Source organism: Halyomorpha halys, unplaced genomic scaffold (assembly GCF_000696795.3).
Source record: "Halyomorpha halys isolate HHAL.00 unplaced genomic scaffold, Hhal_1.1 Scaffold362.1, whole genome shotgun sequence".
NCBI classification, from domain to species: Eukaryota; Metazoa; Arthropoda; class Insecta; order Hemiptera; family Pentatomidae; genus Halyomorpha; species Halyomorpha halys.
Genome location: NW_027105356.1, coordinates 1,025,996 through 1,048,385, shown reverse-complemented (window position 1 = coordinate 1,048,385; position 22,390 = coordinate 1,025,996). Strand labels below are relative to the sequence as shown.

At 32.1% G+C, this 22,390-nt stretch overlaps 1 protein-coding gene across 2 annotated transcripts in view; it reads right to left on the bottom strand.

Annotated features, from left to right (window-relative positions):
- Positions 1-5,919: 5,919 nt before the first annotated feature.
- The window catches only part of LOC106681740 (uncharacterized), a 25,628-nt gene continuing 9,157 nt past the window's right edge, over positions 5,920-22,390 (bottom strand). Inside the window, exons 5-6 of one of the 2 annotated variants that reach the window (XM_014422206.3) lie at positions 12,363-12,398; positions 5,920-6,308 (exon numbers count right to left, since the gene is read on the bottom strand). In XM_014422206.3, coding sequence (XP_014277692.1) covers positions 6,028-6,308; positions 12,363-12,398 — 317 coding nt within the window. In that variant the 3' untranslated portion in view covers positions 5,920-6,027. Of the gene's footprint in view, positions 6,309-12,362; positions 12,399-16,501; positions 16,852-20,891; positions 20,943-22,390 lie in introns of those variants that run through there. The other variant, XM_014422208.2, reaches the window with a different exon arrangement.

Here is a 22,390-nt window from a genome sequence, read left to right as displayed (position 1 = left end):
AATATATTTCACAATTGTAATTATTAAATTCAATTAAGTATTTTAGAATAACTCTAATGAGACCTGTGGTGCATTACTCATATTGGAAATCGATTTTCCTTCCTTCCTACACAGCAGCTGAGCGAGATATTGAAAATTTAAGGTGCAGTTGTGCCGGATTGAGCAGTTAAGCCAAACTGGATAGAGATATTTGTCCCTAGTTATTGCTTCTCTTTCATAATGGCGGGGCACTTTTGTCAATATTGCGTCAAAGACGCAATATGAGGCGATAAGGGGGGTGGCGTCCCCAATATCCCCCTCCTATTGTTCCACTTGTCCTCGAGTCTTCTTAATTAGTTTGCCGAGAAGAGCCTGGGCCAGAGATGTATCAATCACTACATCTCTTTTTCTTTTCCTGGTGATGATGGTTTCAGTAAAAGGACCCGCATATATAGAGGTTTTATATATATATGAACACATAACATCTTTTAAACGGGAACATTGGAAAATGATAATTCATCCGCTTACTAAGAGTATTCTTTTATAAGAATAAAAAAAATGTAAAAAAGGAATCTGACTAATGTCTAAAACAGCATAAATATAAAGCAATAAAATTAGAGTATAAATAAAATTCATAATGTAACAATGCATTTTAAAAGAATTAGTTGTGATTGTACGTTCGTTGCATTATTCAACTAGAAATAACAAATAATTACTTTTTAATTTTAGAGCTAAATAGACAATGAATTGTTATTTTTGTTGCTCTGATATAGGAAATAAAACGGATTAATTTCTATTAAAAAGGGCTTTTGCCAAATGTCCAAAAAAAAAAAAAATTTTTCTTTGATCAGTCAGTAATCAGGTCTGCTTCTGCGGACGTTCCTACTCCACTAAATATTATGTATTTAAGTTCACGTAAGCCTTTACATTTTTAATCTGTCCCCAACTCCCAACATTTTAATCTTCCTTCTCCCAACTCTCCTGCTTACTGGTCTACAGTTCTTAACCGTGCCTCATCTGTCCTACTAGCTCCTATTCCTAAGCCCTTTCAACCGTCTATCATAAGAGGCCATTGACTTCAGAGAAACCTTGACGACCCAAGAAGACCTTAATCATGCTGCATATTCATTAACCACCACATTATAAACAACTGTTTGAACTGCCCCCTCTTCCAATCACTTTCCAAGAAACCTGACAAAAACTAGATAGCTCAACACTTAATAAATCTGGTCAATATTAAACGACGCCACGGAAAGTGATAATTAGACTACATCCGTTCCAAATCCTTCAATTCCTATTTATCTTTTCTCTCTAATAGTCACAATTCGCTCTGGAATATCAATAAAAAATATCTTAAATCCCGGAACAGCGTCAAGCAGAAGAACAAACACCTTTCCAACACATTGACTTGGCACCCGCAATCCATCCCACCCATACCACAACTCCAACAGTAGGAGAATTCCTGACATCACCAATCCCATTTTCCCTACTTTCTAACCCAGTTGATCTCTCTGAGGTTTTTACAAAACTAACTTAACTCACTGCTAATCTCCAGGACATGATATTTTCACCTTTCAGATCCTACAGCAACTTTCACCCAAAGCAGTCGTATTCCTTACATACCTCAACTGCCCTCTTTCCCCTGTTATGGAAACATTCTGCAATTATCGTTTTTTCTAAAACCTGGTAAACCCCTTCCAGCACCGATTGACTTACTTCCTATCCTTTCAAATATCTTCGAAAAGATCTTTTATAAAAGAATTCTGACCAGAATCTCCGAATATTCCTTCCTATCAGTATGGGTTTCATTCTCAATATTTCTGTGTTATATATTAGCAAGAATGACAATAAATAAATTGGTGTTTATATTTAATACTATGTTGTGCCAATGCTGTAGTTTTAATATTTTTTATATTTTTACAATTGATCTTATGTTGATCAATTCTTGTTTTTAATTTTTTAGATGTTTCACCTATGTATAAACCTTCACAATTTACTATATAAACAACATTTAATTTATCTTTAAAGTCAACTTTGTCTTTCATATTACCCAGATAACTACACAATTTATTATTATTATATAATCCAAACTTCAAATTATGTTCATATTCTATAAATTTCCATTTAATTTTATCTGTTAATCCTGGTATATAGTTTAATTTAAAGTAATGACAATCATTAAACCTAACTATTTCTTTTTCCATTCCATTTCGTAAGCTATCATTATTTGTTTTATCATTTTGTATATTTTTATTTTTATAAAAATCCGTGATTATGCTTTGATTAGGTTTTTTTTATTTTACTCACAATTTTGCTGTTATCAATATTGTTATTTTCTCTTCTATTATTATCTACATTTTTTTCTATATAACAAACATTATTATTAGCTGTGCGATTGTTAATAATACCATGCCACAACTTATTTATTATTTTTTTCGGATAAAAATTTTCAATAAGTATATTATAAATTTGTGTCTTTATATATTTTAAATAATCTTCGTCTGTTAATAATATTGCTTTTTTAATTAGGTTTCTAGCCATATTTATTTTTTGTGGGTATGGGAGGTTTGAAGTTAAATTTAGTAGTATATTACTTGTTTTTTCTTTTTTAGTCCATTTAGTCTTTAATTTACCTACTTAATAATTAATTCTTGATTATGTTAATATCTAAAAAAATTATTATATTATCAATGGGTCTATCTATTGTGAATGATATTCTACTATTAAAATTATGAAATTGGTTATATATGTTTCAATATTATCAAAATTTGTAATAATGATTAAGTCATCAATATATTTTTTTAGGGTTTTATCTAATTTTATTATGCTTTTATCAAGAAAATTGTTCATATAAATCCCACTCAGATTAACAGAAAGTGCCCCCCCATTGGTAATCCTTGTATTTGTTTAAAAAAATGGCCTTCATATTTAAAAAAAGTTATATTTAATACATAATTGCAAACCTGCAATGAACAACTTTTTATCTTTAATGTTGGTATTTTTAACAATGGTTTCCCAATTTTCTTCTACTAACCTAATGCATTCTTCAACTGGGATGCTTGTAAAAAGGGACTTAACATCTAAGCTAAATACTTCATATTTATCTTTATCACAATTTATGTTATTTAAAAACTTTTTTATTTCAATTGCAATAATAAAGTCATAATCATTAGATCTATTGAATTGATTTAACATTGGATTTAAATATTTTGCTAAAGCTTCTGTAGGTCCATTTATATTATTGATAATGGGCCTAAGTTCTATAATTTCCTTATGAGATTTCAATAATCCATGGATCCTTGGAACTGTGTAATCTGTAACCTGTAACTTATTTTTTGTTCTTTTATCTCATAGCCTTTTTTAAATAGTTTATCAACCTAAACATTAATTTTGGCTACTAGTTCTTTAAAAGGATCATTGCGCAATCTTCTATATGTATGATTATCATTTAGTATGTTTTCCATTTTATTAATATATTCATTCCGATACATAATTGCTATTTTTTTAGTTTTGTCAGTTTTTATTACTATTAATTCTTTAATTTCTTTCATGAAATCATTGAATATCTTAAAGTCTTTATTAATCTGTTTATTCAAATTGGATATCATTTTTTATTATTAGTATTATTATTATCTCTATTATTAATGTAATTATGTATAATTGTACACATAGTATTCCTTGTAGCGTTGATATGATGATCAGGTGCAAATTATTTTATTATAAAATTTTTTGAAAAATTGTTAATTTTAGCTTTCATTTTTCATCTTTGTGGTAATGGAGGTAGGAGAAAATTATTTTAAAGTCTATATGGTTGTTATCATAATGAAAGATAACCTTCAGGAAGGTAATTATTCTCCTAAAATGTATGACTAGTAACAAGTTTTTATTCATTAAATGACATTAATATTATTATATATTATTATTAGCAAGAATGACAATAAAGGAGAAAATTATATGTTATATATAGGTTTTTTGTTATCAAGTAAATAGTTTATAAATAGTTCTTAAGTATATATGATATATTAGTGTTATTGTAACCACATGTTTATGGTTTTGTTGAATTTGTTTTTTAGCAGCCTGAAGATGGGGGAAATCTCCCGAAACGTTGCTGATGATATGAAATAAATTATTGTGTTTTAATAAGAAAGAATTGTGTCATTCACTAAATCCAGTTTGATTCCATAAGACTCTTCCAGTAAACTATCATTAAGTTTATAATGTTATTATGTTTTAGGGTACAAAAAAAAAATTACATTCAATCAGAAGTTTATTAACCTCAAAAAATGTTTATGAATTGACTTACCAGACTTCCTAAAGAGAAAAACCAGAAAAAAAAACCTTTTGTTAACAATATTTCTTTGGTCCTGGAGTGTACCTAACAGTGTAGTTAGGGTGAATTTCTGGAGATTACACAGGTTGTTGACTAACTGCGGCACGTTGTATTACTTTAAAAGCTTAAAATCCATCTACCCCAGTCCAAATACCTAGCCCAGTGGTAATAAACCTAGAATTTTCTGACTGTTTTCCTGTTGAAACCAGTGTTGCACAAGGCAGTGTCTTGGGTACTGTCCTGTACATTATCTTTACCACAGATAAACTCCATTCATTCCATTATACTTATATATGTGTGCATATAAATATAAGGGAGCGGGTAGCTAAGTGGTTAAGCATTGTGCTACTAACTCCAAGAACTCAGGTACGGATCCGGCTGTGGCAGATAATTATTTTCTCTAAACTATCTGGAGTACCACCTCATAAAACCATAACATAAGCTGTTTTATTTTCTTTTTGTATTTTGGAGAAGGTACAATGAAAAAAGTGTGGTGCTGTTGTATTGTTTTTGTTTAGGAAGTAAATTGTTTTGTCCTTTTGTTACTTTTATATTAGTATTTCTTCATTTTCATTTTTTATTTTATAGCTTTTGTATATAATGTAAAGAATTAAGGAGAGAATGAAAGTTATATTATTATTAGTTTACAGTTATTTTATTTGTTAATAAAACGAAAGAACAACAACAACAAGGATTATTCGTAAACAGGTGGGAGGGAGTTACGGCCTGTGCGATGTCCGCTTATATGGCCCTCAGTCAGCACTGTCGAGAGCCGGATCTTTTTTTTTTCCGAACCAGGTGTAGATTGTATATATATATATATTGATGGACGGATTTCGTCGATAAATTAGTCTTTAATTTTTACTTGTGTATTTCGTTTCTCATTCCATTGTTTTCCTCGGAAAAGCACACATTATAAACTATTTTGTTATTATTTTATTTACGACATAATGGTATACTACACAAACCAAATAAATATACAGCTGTGTTCGAACACTTATTTTCCCAGTAACTTTGTACTCCAGACTAGATTTACAGTGACAAATAAATTGGCAGTGTTGAATTTGTATACTCGACCAGTCGAAGGGACAGCCCTTCACTAAACAAATGGATGAAATATAATTTCTATTTTTAATAAGTTATATCCTAATTCCTATCTTGCATTACCCATCCCTGCAATCCTCAACGAAGGTTGCAAAGGCAGTGGTCCAGAAATCTATTATAAATAATTATATTGTAGTCCTGACCCAAGACGGCTCGCCCCTTCACTCGTCGTCCACTGTCTTTTAATTCCAGTGACGTGGTTGAGAGAAGGGTCATGATCTTCTGGAGTTTTGCCCTTTCCTCCACAAATGTGGGGGAGGAGGGGATAGCTCGGTTCAGAATGTAAATAGGAATGATTGTGTTTAATTTTTTTTTATCTGTATTTATTTATTAATTTTTTCCCTCCTCCTTTTACTTCTTATTTCTTTATCATTTAATTTACATGTTTGTAAATATGGTGTGATGAGTTCTATCATCCATATTACCGTTGTCCAACAACATGACAGAATGTTACATTACAAATTAAATAAATATTTTCAATGTAAAAAAAAAAAAAAAAAAAATCATCAAAAGAATATCGCATGCCAATTCAATAGGATGCTTATATTTTTATTTGATCTACTGCAAAACTAATAATTATTCCAAAAAAAATTAACACGAGGTGCAAAAGGAAGTTAGTTGAAAAATTTGTTAGGACAACCAATTGCTACTCCAATTATTGCCAGAGGAAGTAAAAGATTGAGGATCGTGGCGAGGATGGTGGAGGCCGACGCAGTGTTTCCCTTGTTGCAGAGGTCTTTCTCACACGTGTAGCATAGGCCTTCCTGGCAGATATCCTTCGTCAAAGCTTCGAAGCAGCAACCTTTGAAGTGGTGAACGTCTATGCCTCCTGTTGCCCTGCCCCCGCCACTAGTTGCTGCAGCATTGTCCGCCGCTGTTTCATCTTGAAGGTAGGCTGAGAAGAAACAAAACATTATACTACTACCATAATGTCAATTTCGTTATTAAATAAAAATATACAAAACAGAGTCGGCGGTGAAGTGCCTTCAAATATCAAGAAATAAATTTACTTCAACAGATAAGGTTTAGAAATCTTTTGATTTGTATAAGAATTGCTTAACGAAACATTTGCGCTATACTGGACAAAGTTCTGAATAAACAAAAATTTGTAGTCGGAATGAAATTATGACCGGGTTGGTGAGAGTGTCTAAGACGTAACTTGTCACTTGACCACTCCGCATGCCAGAAGTGGCCCGTCAGGACGTGAAGAAAAGAACTAGAGCATAGTAAATAATAAACTACAGTTATAATCAACTTCAAACCGGGAATAATTAAATATGATTTTTGAAAGAATTCAACACTTGTGTAAAATCGTTTGACACTGTGCCTTAAATGAAAGGCAGGAATTCTGAAGTTTATCGAATTAAGGACCTCGAGATCCCTATAGAAATTCAACGATTTTAGACGAGAAGAATAGTCACGCCATTTTCTAAAGGATTTTAGATCTGCGAAATAGTACTCATATTTAGTCAATCCATCAATTAATATCTAAGTAGCTGATGTAATATCAACATGGGAATGATGACCATCTTTCTTGATACTATATCTCAAATTAAAAATTCACCTAAATTTTCATTATCCAACGATCCTTCCCAAACTCTATTTAAAAGTGAAATGACATTATTTGAAAATGGTTCTTGTGAACTTGGTTAATCTTCACTAAGTAATGGTAACCTTAATGGACCAGAGAGCAGAAGATCATTTTGCAACTCATTTGGTAAAAATTCGCTCGAAACATTATTTTTTAAAATTTATTTATTGATATTTACAACTGTATAAAAAATATAACAAGTAAATTTGATCATAATGACATGATACAGGATGGAGAGAAACTACCCAGTAGTAGAACTCTAAAAAATGTTTATAATATAAGGTCACGAGGGCATCTTCTTTTCAGGCGCCTCGGAGCATTGCCAGGAATGGAAGTGGAAGCAAGGTTAGAAACTAGTGGGCTTGGGTGGTTAGGGAGTTTATTATGGAATGAATAATATCGGGTAAACATTATATTAAAAATGATATTTAAACGAAACATCTGCAGGATAATTTGAATTGGAGCACTAAAAATTTCACTACAATGACATAATTAAATTAAAATTTCAGACCAGTCCTTAGAATTTATTCCACTAGGGACAGGAAACATTAAAATTGACTGAATAGAGGAAGTAAATACTCGACATTCAGCAAGTTCTTCCGCGGGTAAAAATAAGAGCATACTGCAAAAGTTTCTGGAGAACACATTATGACTGACTATAACAAACCAACTGGGATCAAACACTTCGACAACACGCAACACGCTTTGCACCTACTTACTCGAAAAAATTCGTAGTGTAACGAAATTTAAACTAAAAAGACAGAGAACTAGAATGGTTCTGGGATATCACCGTAAGGAGACAGGGTCGTTAGGCAGGAATCTAAAAATTCTGGTTAAACACTTGAGGCCCGATTATGTAATTTAAATCCAAAACATTAAACATTACACCGTTTATATTATAAATCAACTAATGTCGAATTCCTCTCGTATCTAATCTTTACAATCCAAAATCCTTCGTAAAATCCTCAATGCTCCTTATTTTGTTACTAATAAAACCATCCATAAAGACCTAAATGTTCCTTATGTAACCGATTTAGCCCGAACCCGATATTATTCCTTCCATAATAAACTCCCTAACCACCCAAACCCACTCGTTTCTAACCTTGCTTCCTCTTCCATTCCTGGCAATCCTCCAAGGCGCCTGAAAAGAAGATGGCCTCGTGATCTTATATTGTAAACTGTTTTTAGAGTTCTACTACTGGGTAGTTTCTCTACAACGTGTATCATATCATTATGATCAAATTTACTGGTTGTATTTTTTATACAGTTGTAAATATCAACAAATAAATAAAAAAAAAAAAATCAACTACTGCACTTTAGTAACAGTTTTGGCACCACCCAAAAAGACAGCGTTCGTGCATGAACTGACAAAGGGAAAACGATGCCCTTCTTCTTTATAACCCAATCATTAAGTGTTATATTATGCTAAAGATGCTATTACCCAAAACATTAATAAAAAATTAGTTCAACTTATATTATTTAGTTCTCAGTCTGAGTTTTATCCAATTTTGTAGTGAACAAAATTCAATATTTTCTTATTCGAAATATAAATATTAAGGTATCTTTATCTATTATTTATAGAAGTCGTGATTTTTTTTTAATTGTCCATTTTGTTTATTTAATTTCACAGCCTTAAGATGGGATCTATTACAATCCTCCCATCTGCGTTCAGCCGCCCGTTGGTTTAGAACTCATTACTCTTTTTTGATTCCTTTCTATTGAAAAAGATTGGCCACCACCAGTGTGCTATTCTTTTAATTATATTAACGGAGATAAGCTACATTATTCCGCGTCATGTAACAATTCTAGCTTTTACATTAGACTCATTGCTACTAATACTAAATATTCTACCAAACATCCTAAGCTGTTGGTACCAAAATAAGCAGTCATGGTTTGCACCCATAAAGGCAAGAAATTTAGGGAGGATCCAAAGTTCAGGAAATCACAACTTTTACATGTGTCGGAAGATGGGATAATTGTGAAAAGTCGTCTCAATTCATTAACTTTTATTTTTCTTCAATTATTTTTTTGTTTTTTTTTAATATTTACATTTTTTTATATTATAAACCTTTGTCATCGATAAAGAAAAAAACAATTCCTCCTTCCCCTCTTTTTTGAATTTTAACTTGTCAAGAAACATCGAAGACCTAACTATTGAAGACATTGATCAGTTGCGAAACGTGCATGGCACTACTATCACTTATCGATCTGGAAGGTAAAAATATTCCTACTAAAATTAGAATTCATAGGTTTCACGAGGTAGCGCAGTTGTAAGGCACTGTGCTACTAACTCCAAGAATCCGGGTTTAAATCCGGCTGTGACAGATAATTATTTATTCTGTTACTGTAGCCATGACCCCTCCGAGGTCCATTTAACCTCATCAATGTCCCCCCTAATTTTGGTCCTCCCGATTTTAGATCATTTATTGGGTCAATAATACCAAGATATGACTCTTACTTTCCGTTTCTTAATGTTTGTTTTATTTATGTTTATTTTTATGTGATGAAATATATTATTCTTTGCCGATTTTCTTCTCTTAGTTTGTTCGTATTTACTCATTTATTCTTAAGCATGGTTGTGCACAAATTTATTGCAACAATCTATAGCTAAAGTAATAAGTAATTTGCCATGTATACAATGGCATTTTAATAATTGTTCATTAATCCATGAAATGTTGGGTATTAATTTTGTTTTAATTTAATCATTTTTTGCACACTGCGAGCGAACCGGTATGTCCCACTCCTCTCCGGCATGGTAAATACATGAAATATTAAACGAAAGGCCAGAGGATCAGTCCAGTCCAAGGGAAGCACTGCTTAAAAGTGCATCGGTGACCCACCATTTTTTAAGTTTTCTAGAACCTGATATCTGTTCCTAAGTTCTGATTCCAAACTTTCTGGCAATACTATGGATCTCCTAATTCTACAAGGGTAATCCCAAAATTATTGTTTTCTATTTCCGTACTTACTTTGTGGTATCAGTTTTTATCCCGCAGCAGAGTGCTATTTATACAACAAACCCATAAATTCCGATTCAGTACCATCTGATTTTTACTTGTTTTTTTTGTTGAGTTTTCCTTGGTCTTCTATCCTCGACATTACTCTCCTACATGAGCTTGGCCGCACGGATTTTTCATGTTCATTATGTTTGTCAGTAATACAAAATTCTTAGTAATATCCAATTCATTTTTTAAACTCGAACATTTGTTTATATTTTTACTGGTGCATTTTTGAGACGCTGTGAGTTTTTCTATAATTATGTCATACCAGCTCCCAGCAATTTACTTGATTAATTTACTATTAACAAAGCGTTTTATTTCATGAACCACTTAGCATTTGGAGATGAACGCCTTTCGGCTATTCTTTCAACTCTGGTTCTTGGATTGCTCACATGTGTTTCTGTACCATTTCAGATTACCTGTCAAGGTTTATTGGAGTCCGCCAGCCAAGGCAAATGTGTTTTGCGATCTTAATCTAGTTGAAGTTATGCCAGGTGGGAGGGACCACACTAAACATAGGACATTTATGATCATCTACTTACGAAAACTTAGTGAAAGTGAAGAAGAGAAAGTTGAGGTTCTACTGCTTTCCAATGGAATGGTTGTAAACTGATATACCATGAGCATACAAAAACTGCCACACCGTCATCCATAATGCATACATCGAACTGGCGATAATAAGCAAGAAAATATTAAAAAAATTCTCAACCATTAAAATGGTGTATGTATTATTAAAACCATAGGGAAGATCATGATAGAACTCACTTTTGGGACTACACTCGTATTTTAATTGAATAATTTGTGAAGGATACAATGATTTTCTATTATTGGTTTATTGATAAACATTGTATCCATGCAAAGTTAGGTATTAATATTCTTTTAATTTTATTACAATAAACTTTTGCACACTGTCCAGGTAATTGATGATGTACCTCCACTCAGGTATACCATTAAATTGAATGCATATTGTTTATGAGGAAAATTGTGAGCAAGAAACAACTTTTTTTGAAATCTAGTAACAGACAGCCTATATAAAACAGGTAAATATAACAGCCGGAGTTGAATGGTTCAAATTATCCCTGTTTAGAGGGAGAATAGATGAAAAAAAAGAGTTTAAAATTGCTCTTATAACTTATTTATGAAAAATAAGTGTTAAAATTAAACGTATTTTCGTAACAAAAAGTAGTTTGTTTTTTTTTTTTCCATAGCAAATATGGAAATTACCTGACCTTCCATTTGCTTGTTTTAAAGAGATATAGGGTAAGATAAATTATTACATATTCACAGTTCAGACGATTTTCCGACTACTAGGAGGAAGGTTAAAAGAAAAGCGAGTACATAAATTTTCCGATTTTTCATATTTCTTTCTTATTACATCTCGTGAACGGACGAATATATAGTTGGGGTCAAATTAATTTTCTGCCAATTTAGAGGAATGCTATAAGAAAAATAAGCGTGAAAAACCGATTTTTCATTGAAATGGGTGATGGTTGGATTTGTATGGTTCGAACGGTTTTCCAACTATTAGAGATAGAGTAGGTGAAAAAATAATGAAAAGTCAAAAAAACTCTCGTTTGACATACGGCCTAATCCTTCACTATCGGAAAACCGTTTGGACCACAAATATATCTTCATAAATACACAAGTCATACCAAGAAAAGGGAAGGAAAATGCAAAAGGAAGAGTTAAAATTTTGTAAACTCGTCTACCTCTAAATAGTCGAAAAATCGTTTGAACCATTCACTTGATTACGAGATTAGGATGATTTCTGAAACAATTAACTATTTTAAATATTTTTAACACATAATTGTCGTGATTTTAATTACTTTGGATTAGCCAGAGTCTAGGAAGATTGAAAAGTAGTTAAATAGCCATTTTCTTTGGCCAAACCTTCTCTATTATTTATCTTTGCAAATGACATATGAATCATGTAATGGTCCGAAACTTAATCTTGGACTTTGAGAAACGTCTGTGGTGGCCTGTGATTAGCACTAAATCGAAAATAATATCAACAAAACAGACTCAGAGAAAAATAGACTATGAATGAACACATTTTTCTAATTTTTAATATTTTCTTTATCATTGATCACTAGGATTTATTGAAATTGATAAACCTCATAAACAGGTTGGTGTTGTCATACTTTTGAAATTTCAAAAACAAAATATAAAAAATAAAATTTCGTTTTGAAAACCGAAAACTACATATTCTGGGAATTCAGCTCTAAGATTAAAATCATGTATTTATCAATGCTGACGTTATGGACACATTCCAAACAGTTAAGTTTAGGAATAAGTAATTAGGTTGTGCACATAAGTTATAAAATATGAAAAGGTATACCCTTAAAAATTATATACTCACCCGTGAAAAGGGGTGTTCTTGTAGTTTCCCCGTCAGCTGAAGCATAGAAAATATTTAAAAAATATATTAACATTCATTAATTATTCTGGGACGTGCCCCATTAGAATAATATTAAAAATAATAAATATGGAACTTCAGAACCGTAAGATGAAAAAAAAAAAATTAAATAATTTTAATTTGAAAGTTTTACAATTTTTAAATTAGGAAAAATGAAATGTGGGTGGAAAATATATAAATACATATTTATGAAATATGACCATTCATAAGAAAAAAAAATTAGAGGAAATAATGAATAGATTTTTCTCGAAATGAATTGACTAGTAATAGGTCACACAAAAAAAAAAAAAAATTTAATATACTTACTAATACAGTTGATGTTACCTGACAGCATTCCTGTATTCGTGTTTAATTAGTATGAAAGCAGCTATGATTTCACAATATTTTCTTAAAAAAATATAATTTATATAGATGTACTTATGTAATATATAGTACTTATATAAAATATGCTACCTTCTTATGTACCAATACTTATACTTGAAATATACAAAACGTAATTATAAATATAAGAAAATGGTCAGGGTTGCGGTCAAAAAAATAACAAATGGTTTTATACTATTTGTTCTTTTTTTGACCGCAACCCTGACCATCTTCTTATATTTAAATCTTTACGGTCAACTATATATACATATATAAACGTAATTATATTTACTAAAACCTTGGAAGGATGTATGACAGTATCTGAAAAAATAGGCGCTGCGACAAATGAAATTAGGCCTCATTTATTGCAAATATCAACATAAAAATATAAAATATGTAATAAATATAAACATTTCGGTAACACCTTTGAAACTATGGTTCATAATAAAAAAGATATCGAGGATTCAAAAACGACGAAGCAAAATAACTTTCTGGAGCCATAATAATAACATTATTATTGTCTATAAGCAAACTGAAATTTTATTAAGAACCAAGGAAATTCAACTGTATCAGCCGTTATAAATGCTGGAGTTTATTCAAGGGATTTCCAATCCAGCACTGAAGAAGGGAAACGAGGACGGTGAAATAGGTGCTGTCCTCATCGCCTTAAGAACATTATCAACAAGGCCGAAATGCTGTTCTCTTCATCGCCTCTCAAGCTGGTATCAGCTGTTACTAGGACGAATGAAAGTGCCTTTGGAATGCGAATCCCACCTCTACGAATGATACTCCGAGGCACTAATGTGGTCCTACAGTAGATTCTGAGCGATTGCGGGATTCCGGGAAAGAATAGGCTGATAGGCTGATCGGCTGATATGATAGTCTTGCCAAGCGAGGAGTAGAATTGCAACAAGCAGTCGATCCAGAATCTTACCACTCAATATGGTGAATGATGACAAATTGGAAGGGAAATTATACAGATGTTAAAAGGGAAAAGCTCAATCACAAACTACCTAAAGTCATATCCTTGCACTATGCAACCAAAAAGAACGGATGAAGACATTTCCTGAAATAAGAAATAAAACTTTTGCCAATAAGCATTTGAAAAAAATCTAATTTGCATTGGCCAGCAAGACGTTGGAGGGTTGAACGGCAAAAAAGAAATAATAAATAAGAAAAAATAAAATTAAATAAATTAATTCCAAACAATAATCTAGCAAATTAAATAAGTTTAAATGAATTAATGAAAAATAATGGGCTCAAGAAAAAGGATAAAAAAAAACTTCAGCAATTTAATTAACTTAAAAAAATGATATTTCGTACCAACCTAAAAAAATAATTAATACAATTAAAGTAATTTTAAACTTAATTAATAAATACAATTTGGTTCATAAAATTAAGTAAAAGTTATTTTTTTTAAACTCTAAACAATAGTTTAGTTCTGAATTTTCATTTTAGGAAGTTGATTATATAATTTTTTTTAGGTAAAAAAAACTTCCAATTAGAATATAAACTATTACGTATTTTGTACTTTTATAACCTCTCGAAATATTATCTCATAGCCACGGACTAGCGAAAGACAATTGTTTAAATAATGTGGTTATAAATTTTTTTTTTAGACTATATGGGTATAGATGACAAGATTTCATAATGGAAATTAATAAAAATTACGAATATGAGGATACAATAGTGCATGATAATGGGATAATATCCCGAAAAATTGTACAAGCACAAAATATAGAATAGATATAGAGTTTATATTCTAATTAGAAGTTTTGTTCACCTCAACAATTTTAAAAAAATACTTTAGCCCATTCCTTAGTATGAATTTGTCTTAAACTTAATTTATAAATTGTTGTTTTTACTTAACTGATATCTTAAAATCAACTAAAATCTTAATAATAGTTTAGTTAATAGTTTTGGATGATTTTTCTCTAATGACTTGATGAGAAATAATTACTTCAGCAAACACTAACTTAATTTATTTAGTTAACATGACCTAAATGATATTCCCAACTAACTTAAGTAAATTATAATTAATTCAATTAATTTAAAACTTAACATAATACAATTAACTCATATCTAACTAAATTAGCTTAAAATAATAGTTTAGCTTATTACTAAGAATTCGCCTTAGTGGTTCAATGGGCAATAATTAGCTTAAGTATGTTTCACTATAGACTAAGTACATTTACTTATTTAATTTAAGGGCTACCTCTAAAAAGCTTATCACTACTAATTTTTTACAAAACAGTTCTTAGCATATGAAACTTTTTTATTAGCGTCGAAACTAAAAATATACGACTTACACTGGAATAGTCAGAAGAAATGTTAGCTACAACCTTTGTAGTAGGACCTATATTAAGAAACGAAGTTGCATTATAATTAATTTGATTACCTTAACTGAACTTAGTCCTAAAATAATTAATAAATTTAAGTACGTTCTAAAAGGAATTTAAGTACTAATTCTAATTCATTGTAATCAGCTTACTTTAATTTCAACATAAATAATCCAATTTAAAAATAAAAAAAGAAAACTAAATAAATCAATTTATTATCGTATTATATTAAATTGATTTATTTTTCATTGAGGTGAGTTTGAAAAGATGTTTTGCCCTTATTAAAGCTTTTGGAATCACGCCACTGATTCTCAATACAAAGATATTATGGTAATGTAAACATTCATTAGATCTTGGTGAAATAAAATTTAAACTTGGTATTATATAATAATTTATAAGGTATTGTTTAGTTTAGTTTCAAAAATATTTGAACTAATGACATATTAGACTGCGTACCAGAGTTGGGCGAAAATTAGCAGTAATTAAAACCATAGCTAAATTAACTGTTAGTTGTTATGAATAATTGTCGATCAGTTATCTGCACCGAAATAAATTAGAAATTTCATAAAAGGAAGTAAATAGATATGTATTCTAGCTTTATAAAGCATAAAAAATAATAATCTTTTAGTTTAATAAAGCATTAAAAACTATTAAAGATACTGGAGAAAGATAGTCCGGGTAGCAGTAAATAAATGTCATTATAAATAGTAAATGATATAATCAAATTAGTAAATGAAAACTATTTATTGTTAACGAACCTTTCGCCCCTGATAAGAATGGTGTTCTGTATAAAGGATATTCATAACAACTACAGTTAATAATGTTATAGTTTTAGCTACAATTAATTTTAGTCAACTGTGATTTAGAACATATTACAGCTACCAATTTTAATAAAGTATTCGGAATTGCAATAAATTAAAACCTGTTCCAAAATGAATATGTGTCGTTATATTCATAGGAAGCTGATAAAGATAGAACTAATTCTATTAGTAAATATTTAAATGAATATTTATTAACTACTGTAACCCAATCATTAATATAAAATACAATACATTAATATAAATATTTAACTAATTAATTTAAGCAAAACTAATTAAATTCAATATGAACAAAAAAAAATCAGTTTAATATCATGGCTTTATTTATGTTTGTTATATTACAAAACTATTTGACTAATTAACAAATTCAAATAAGCTAACATGAAGAAATAATTATAAGAAATAATCAGTTAAACCAAATTTTAGAACAACTGATGGGTACTGCAATCATGGACAGAGGAAGCCAAATTTCCATGATTGAAGAAAATACGTTAAAAACCTTCCCCTGTTATCGAGATCGTCTCCTAACTTAACATATTTAATTCTAAAAATAAGAAAATATACCTTTTTTTTTAATTCAATAGGATGCCTTTATTTTTGTTCAATCTAATACAAAACAAATTGTAATTCCAAAAAATCTAAATCGAAGAGAAAAAGGAATGAGCTAGTTAATGAATTTCCTAGGATTGCCTATGGCTACTCCAATAATGGCCAAAGGAAGCAAGACATTGAAGATCGTGGGCACGATGGCCATGGCCCCAGCGGTGTTGTCTTTGTTGCACAGATCTTTTTCGCACATGTAGCATTGAGCATCGCCCTTGCAGTTGTCTTTAGTTACTTTGTCGTTGCAGCAGCCTTTGAAGTTGTGCGCTGGAGCTGCAGTGCTGGCAGCTGGAGTAGCATCGTCGAGAAATTCTGTAAAGAAATATGAATGCGATTATGGCCAATAGGTATTGATAAAAATGTCTCTATAAACAACATACGGCCAAAACAAGATGAATTTACAACTGGACACAAAGATGCAATCAATGCTGAAGGAAGTAATGTTTTCTTGAATATGCGAAAGGCATGTGTTCCCATCTGGAGGAAATGTATGCAACAATATAAAAATATTAAAAGAATTTCGCAAATTATATGAAATGCTGACCTGGCGTGACATGAGGATGTGATGTATATGGATGGATTTAATCGACACAATTGATATTTTTTAATAAAATATTGTATTTAAACCAATATATGTGATAAGAAACTGTACTGTTAGTCAGACCAACTGACCTATCAAAATGTGGTAACTATGGTAACAACTAGCTTCACTGTATCATCGTTAATACGCATACGGTTATAGGGATTTTTTTTTTTATTATTCCAGGGAATTTGGTTATGTATCATATTCTCATGTATATACTACATGAAATAGGAATAGTTTTTGAATGACAACCCTCACCCTCACTGTGCTTCATAATTAGATTATATAGAAACAATTCCAAACGACCGACCTATAAATTCAAAGATTTTTGAAAAGTGAAACAAAGTTGCTATTCGTTTTTTTTGCACCTAAAGAAACCCTTAAGTACGAAAGTTCGAAACAATTGGAAAATTTTTTAGTCCAAAATTTTCGCCCCAACTGGTCTTTAATTCCTTTAAAAAAGAAAAAAAAAATAGAATAACTTTGATACTACTCGAGCAATCTATACCAGTTGGGAGTGGTTTTGGACTCTGCACTAAGGTAGCACAGACCGGATCTAGTTGAAAAAATTACAAACGGAGAAATAAAATAAAACATGTGAATTTTTTTGCCCCATTTGACACACATAATCTACGTTTAGTTGATGTAGGCTGAAAGTGTAGACATTGAATAACAGGCAGAGGAGTTAACAACGATTATTTCAACATTAGATACCCGAAGAAAAAAATAATTCTCCAAATAAATTGAGGTGAAAAATTTATAATTTTTAATACACCTTACTTTTTTCTTATTCTTCGAAATGAGATGAATCGATTGGTGTACGACAACACTGAAATGAGCTAATATTTTCTGAGCTACAAACCAAAAACCCTTAATTTTGTTCATGACTTTTTTTCTTCTCGAGAATTTAGAAATTTCATTATCTTGAAACCATCCCATGGCGATAGGCAACATTTAAAAAAAAAGAAAAGAAAAGTGAATAGACCTTGCGTACGTGGATGATATATATATTTTTTATATATTTTATACCAGATCGGCCTGATGGGCCTTACATGGTTGATATAACCGTTATATTATATATATTTTGGGTTTGTTGATTATGGGGGGGGGGTATAGTCTATGATATAGATATCATACACGTTCCTACCAGCCTGTATCGGACGCTTTCCTTGCTCTTGTGGGTCCTGCGAGAAGACTTAGCTTGGAAGTCAATGTGGAAATAACAAATATATGATTACGGGAGAGGTGCCTAGACCTAGAGAGGAGGTGAACTTTTGGGAATACCAATTCGTCTATATAAGACGATAGTGCGCCCAGCCTCGCTGTATGGTTTAAGGCTTGGACTACCTCCGGGCTTGTGAACAGGAACTCCTGGTCTATGAAAGAAGAATCCTCTGACGTATATATGGTGGGGTATTCTCATCAGAGGAGAGTGGATAAGAAAGAAAAGCTAGGAGCTGAACACTATGTTTAAGGAGTCCGATATAGTTCGAGTGTTGAAAATTTCAAAACTGAGATGGGCAGGGCTGGTCGTTAGGTTAGGCTGGAGAAGAGGAAGACCAAAGCTGCGATGGGCTGATGGTGTTGCTGCTAATGCAACAAATATGTTGGGGCTTCGGAATTGGATGTCGGCTGCAAGGGACCGAGACAATTGGCGAAAGCTGCTGGAGGAGGCCAGGATTGTAGAGCCACGCTAGTAGTAGTTATAATTCAAAAGTTCATTCTGGACAAAGATCCGACCTTTCTCTTTTATATACATAGATTTTCATGTACATTAGTAAATTCTTTTCAGTTTGATAATTATGCATTAGAACAACAAGTTCGTTATCTACATGCTGAGGAAGACTCAACAACAAGCTCAACAACAAGAAGCTCAACAAAGCATTCCACTTAATGATCATATCGCAATTGGAGGGTTAGCCATTTTTGGGAGACAACTGAAAGCTATTTCTATTTTCTATTCTATTTTATAGATGATATTATATTCGCAGTGTATTCTTGCAAGTAGGTTTAAATAAGGCAGAAAAATGGTCCAGAAGAAGCATTTGTGTGGAATTGGTGTCAAAAATCAGCTCCTGGCAAATGAAGAATTGCCTATAAAGTTATACTCTTAGCTATACCCTCACAGTAGTTATACTCTTAGCTAAACCCTCACAGTAGTTATACTCTTAGCTATACCCTCACAGTAGTTATACTCTTAGCTATACCCTCACAGTAGTTATACTCTTAGCTATACCCTCACAGTAGTTATACTCATAGCTATACACTCACAGTACTGAGGATTAGGCAAAGACCGTCTTAATAAATTTTCACAAGCCACGTTTTGTCACCATTCCGACTAAGATGTGAAGAACTGACACTTTTTTTCCAACACTTTTGAAGAATCTCAAGGTCGATCAATAAAACAATGATATAACACATATAACAGATATAACATGAACGCCTGTTACCCAGTGATCAAAACTTATGGTCATGTCGAAGAATTAGCGGAAATACTAAGGTACATAACTGGATAGGCGTTCAACTCGCGTCAGCCATAATATGCTACTCAAGGTCGATTCTTCAAAATTGTTTGGGTTTCTCTAGTATTTTTCGCGAGTAGATGAATTGATAGATTGCTAATGTATGAAAAATAGGGCCTTTCGCTCCATTACACCTGTTCGGACCCAGGACGCTGGATGTATCTCACAGCACAGCTTTTGGATATGCTCCAGCATTTGGAGAAACTACATGTACTAACGAAAAATAAATAAATTAGCTGAAGCCCTGAATATGGGGTTGAGCTACGGTAATCGAGAAACGCCTAAAGGAAACACAGACGCAGAACAATCCTCGAAAATGTAAAATTCATAAATGATTAACTGAATTATTAATCAGGAGATCCTCGTCAAAAAAAAGGAGGTGCCTAAAAGGAAGCCCTGTCGTCAACTGGGAGCTGAATGCTGCGAAATCAATTCCCACAATAATTTACACGTGGCAGGACGGGGAACCGCGTCCACTAGGTCTCAATTGTTCGTCAATTTTCGTCCGATCAGGTGCTAAGTGCGAACCAATCCCGATTTGTTGACTAGTGGTCAGTGAAAAGTTAATTTAGAAGAAACGTCAAGAATGTATTGGTATGTGTGCTTTTTCATTTTAAAGTAGAAGTGGTGGTCGATTTGAAGAGCATACAGCAAACAAGAAATTGACCAAACTCGTTTCTTTTTGCGTAAATGTGATTTACCAACATTTTTGTCTTCGTCAATATCGCCTGTGCCTGATCCTGCGATGAATCAAAGTTGATAATTCCAAAACGAAAAACTCTTCTCAGAAAACCGATCTGAAAAGCCTTTTGTCAACAACGAATCCGGACGAATACGGAGGCAATGAACGATAGGCATTCCCATGATTTTGTAATAACAGCGTTCGCACGGATTCGTTGCTTCACAATTCACAAATTTCAGCTCCCAATGGATAAGAAGCCTAAGAGTTGACTAACAACTGAAATGAAAGTTTTATTTGTATCCTATATGCAATTGATTTTTACAGGATAGCGAATCGAGTAGCTTCTCGTTTTTTAAACGAAAGAAGATAGAAAATTTCTTTTACCAGCTTTGCCGAAAAAACAGCTGCTACGGAGAGTACGAATGCGATAAAATCAAGAATTGGCTAACGATGATGTTGCAACTCTTATGACATCCAGTATTATACAAAAGTACTCAAATTAGTCCAGGAATAAATGATTATTTATGCAAATAACGTAAAACAATAAAATAAAGGGATTACTCACGCGTGACAAGGTGGTGCATAGGAACTTTTGTATATCCTCCATCATTTGAAGCTGCGGACACATTTAGTAATAATTAAAAAAAAAAAATGAATAAATGAATCATATTATTGTATACGAATGTGATAATATTTTGCATACTTGCTTAATAATTTGACTTTACCAAGTTATATAAAAAATATGATATACATACTCAAACAAATGGACGTTACTAATTTACTGAAATGACAAAACTTTAATAAAATTACAAAAAAAGAAGGCGTTAATTTAATAAAAACAAATATTAAAAAACTTACATTATGTTAATATACTTAACACAGTAGGGTGTATTAACATTAAATATAAAATTTGTAATAATTTAGTATACTTACTAGATAAATAGATGATTTGTTCCCGTTGAACCTTCATTTGTTTCAAATAACAACAGTGAGGGTCAACACCAAATTACAACGACAAGAATAATTTTGGTGAGACTGGTATACACTTTTATAAAAGCATAATTGACCCACGGAAAAGTACAAGAAACGTAAGGCGCAGAACACAACCGATTCCAACAGTCCCGCGAAATAATCTTGACACCTTACATTGATTAGTATGCAGTGGTATTTCGATGGTTCGACGTATTATCGGTTCCATTGTAGTAGATCAGGTGTAATCCACACAAATTCATAAGCTTTGGAACGACACGACCGATTTCAAAAAACATTTCGCACATGTTTCGCTTAGGCCTACAAACGGTACCATAGTAGATCAGCTGTAATCCACACAAATTCGTAAGCTTTGGAACGCCACGACCTATTTCAAAACACTTCGCAAACGTTTTACTTAGGCCTACAAACGGTACTGTAGAAGTAGATCAGCTGTAATCCACTCAGATTCGTAAACTTTGGAACGACACGACCTATTTCAAAACACTTCGCAAATGTTTCGCTTAGTAGTCGATCAGCTGTAATCCACACAAGTCGTAATCATTAGATAGACTTGGACGATTTCAATAGTACTTCACATACGCTTCTTATAGGTCTACTAACGGTTCAATAGTAGTCGATCAGCTGTAATCCACACAAGTCGTAATCATTAGATAGACTTGCACGATTTCAATAGGACTTCACATACGCTTCTTATAGATGTGGTAGATCAGACAAGAAAAAACTCATATGTTCAGCAAACCCCTCTTCAAAACTTTTAACCCTCATCCTGATATCCTTAATCCAACCCATCTTGAACATGGTGAAGCAGAGATTATAATTCCGCTCCAAATGACCCTTCCTCCTATTGCCTTTCATCCCTCAGAAATAATGAACATCATCTACCAATTACCTTCTAAAAAAGCTCCTGGCCACGATCATATCACAACACACATTCTGAAACAGCTCCCTCGTAAAGCCATTCTATTCCTTACCTATATCTATAATGCTACACTCCGATCCACCTATTTCCCTGACCCTTGGAAAATGTCTATAATAAAAATGTTTCCCAAACCCTCCAAGCCACTTGAATAT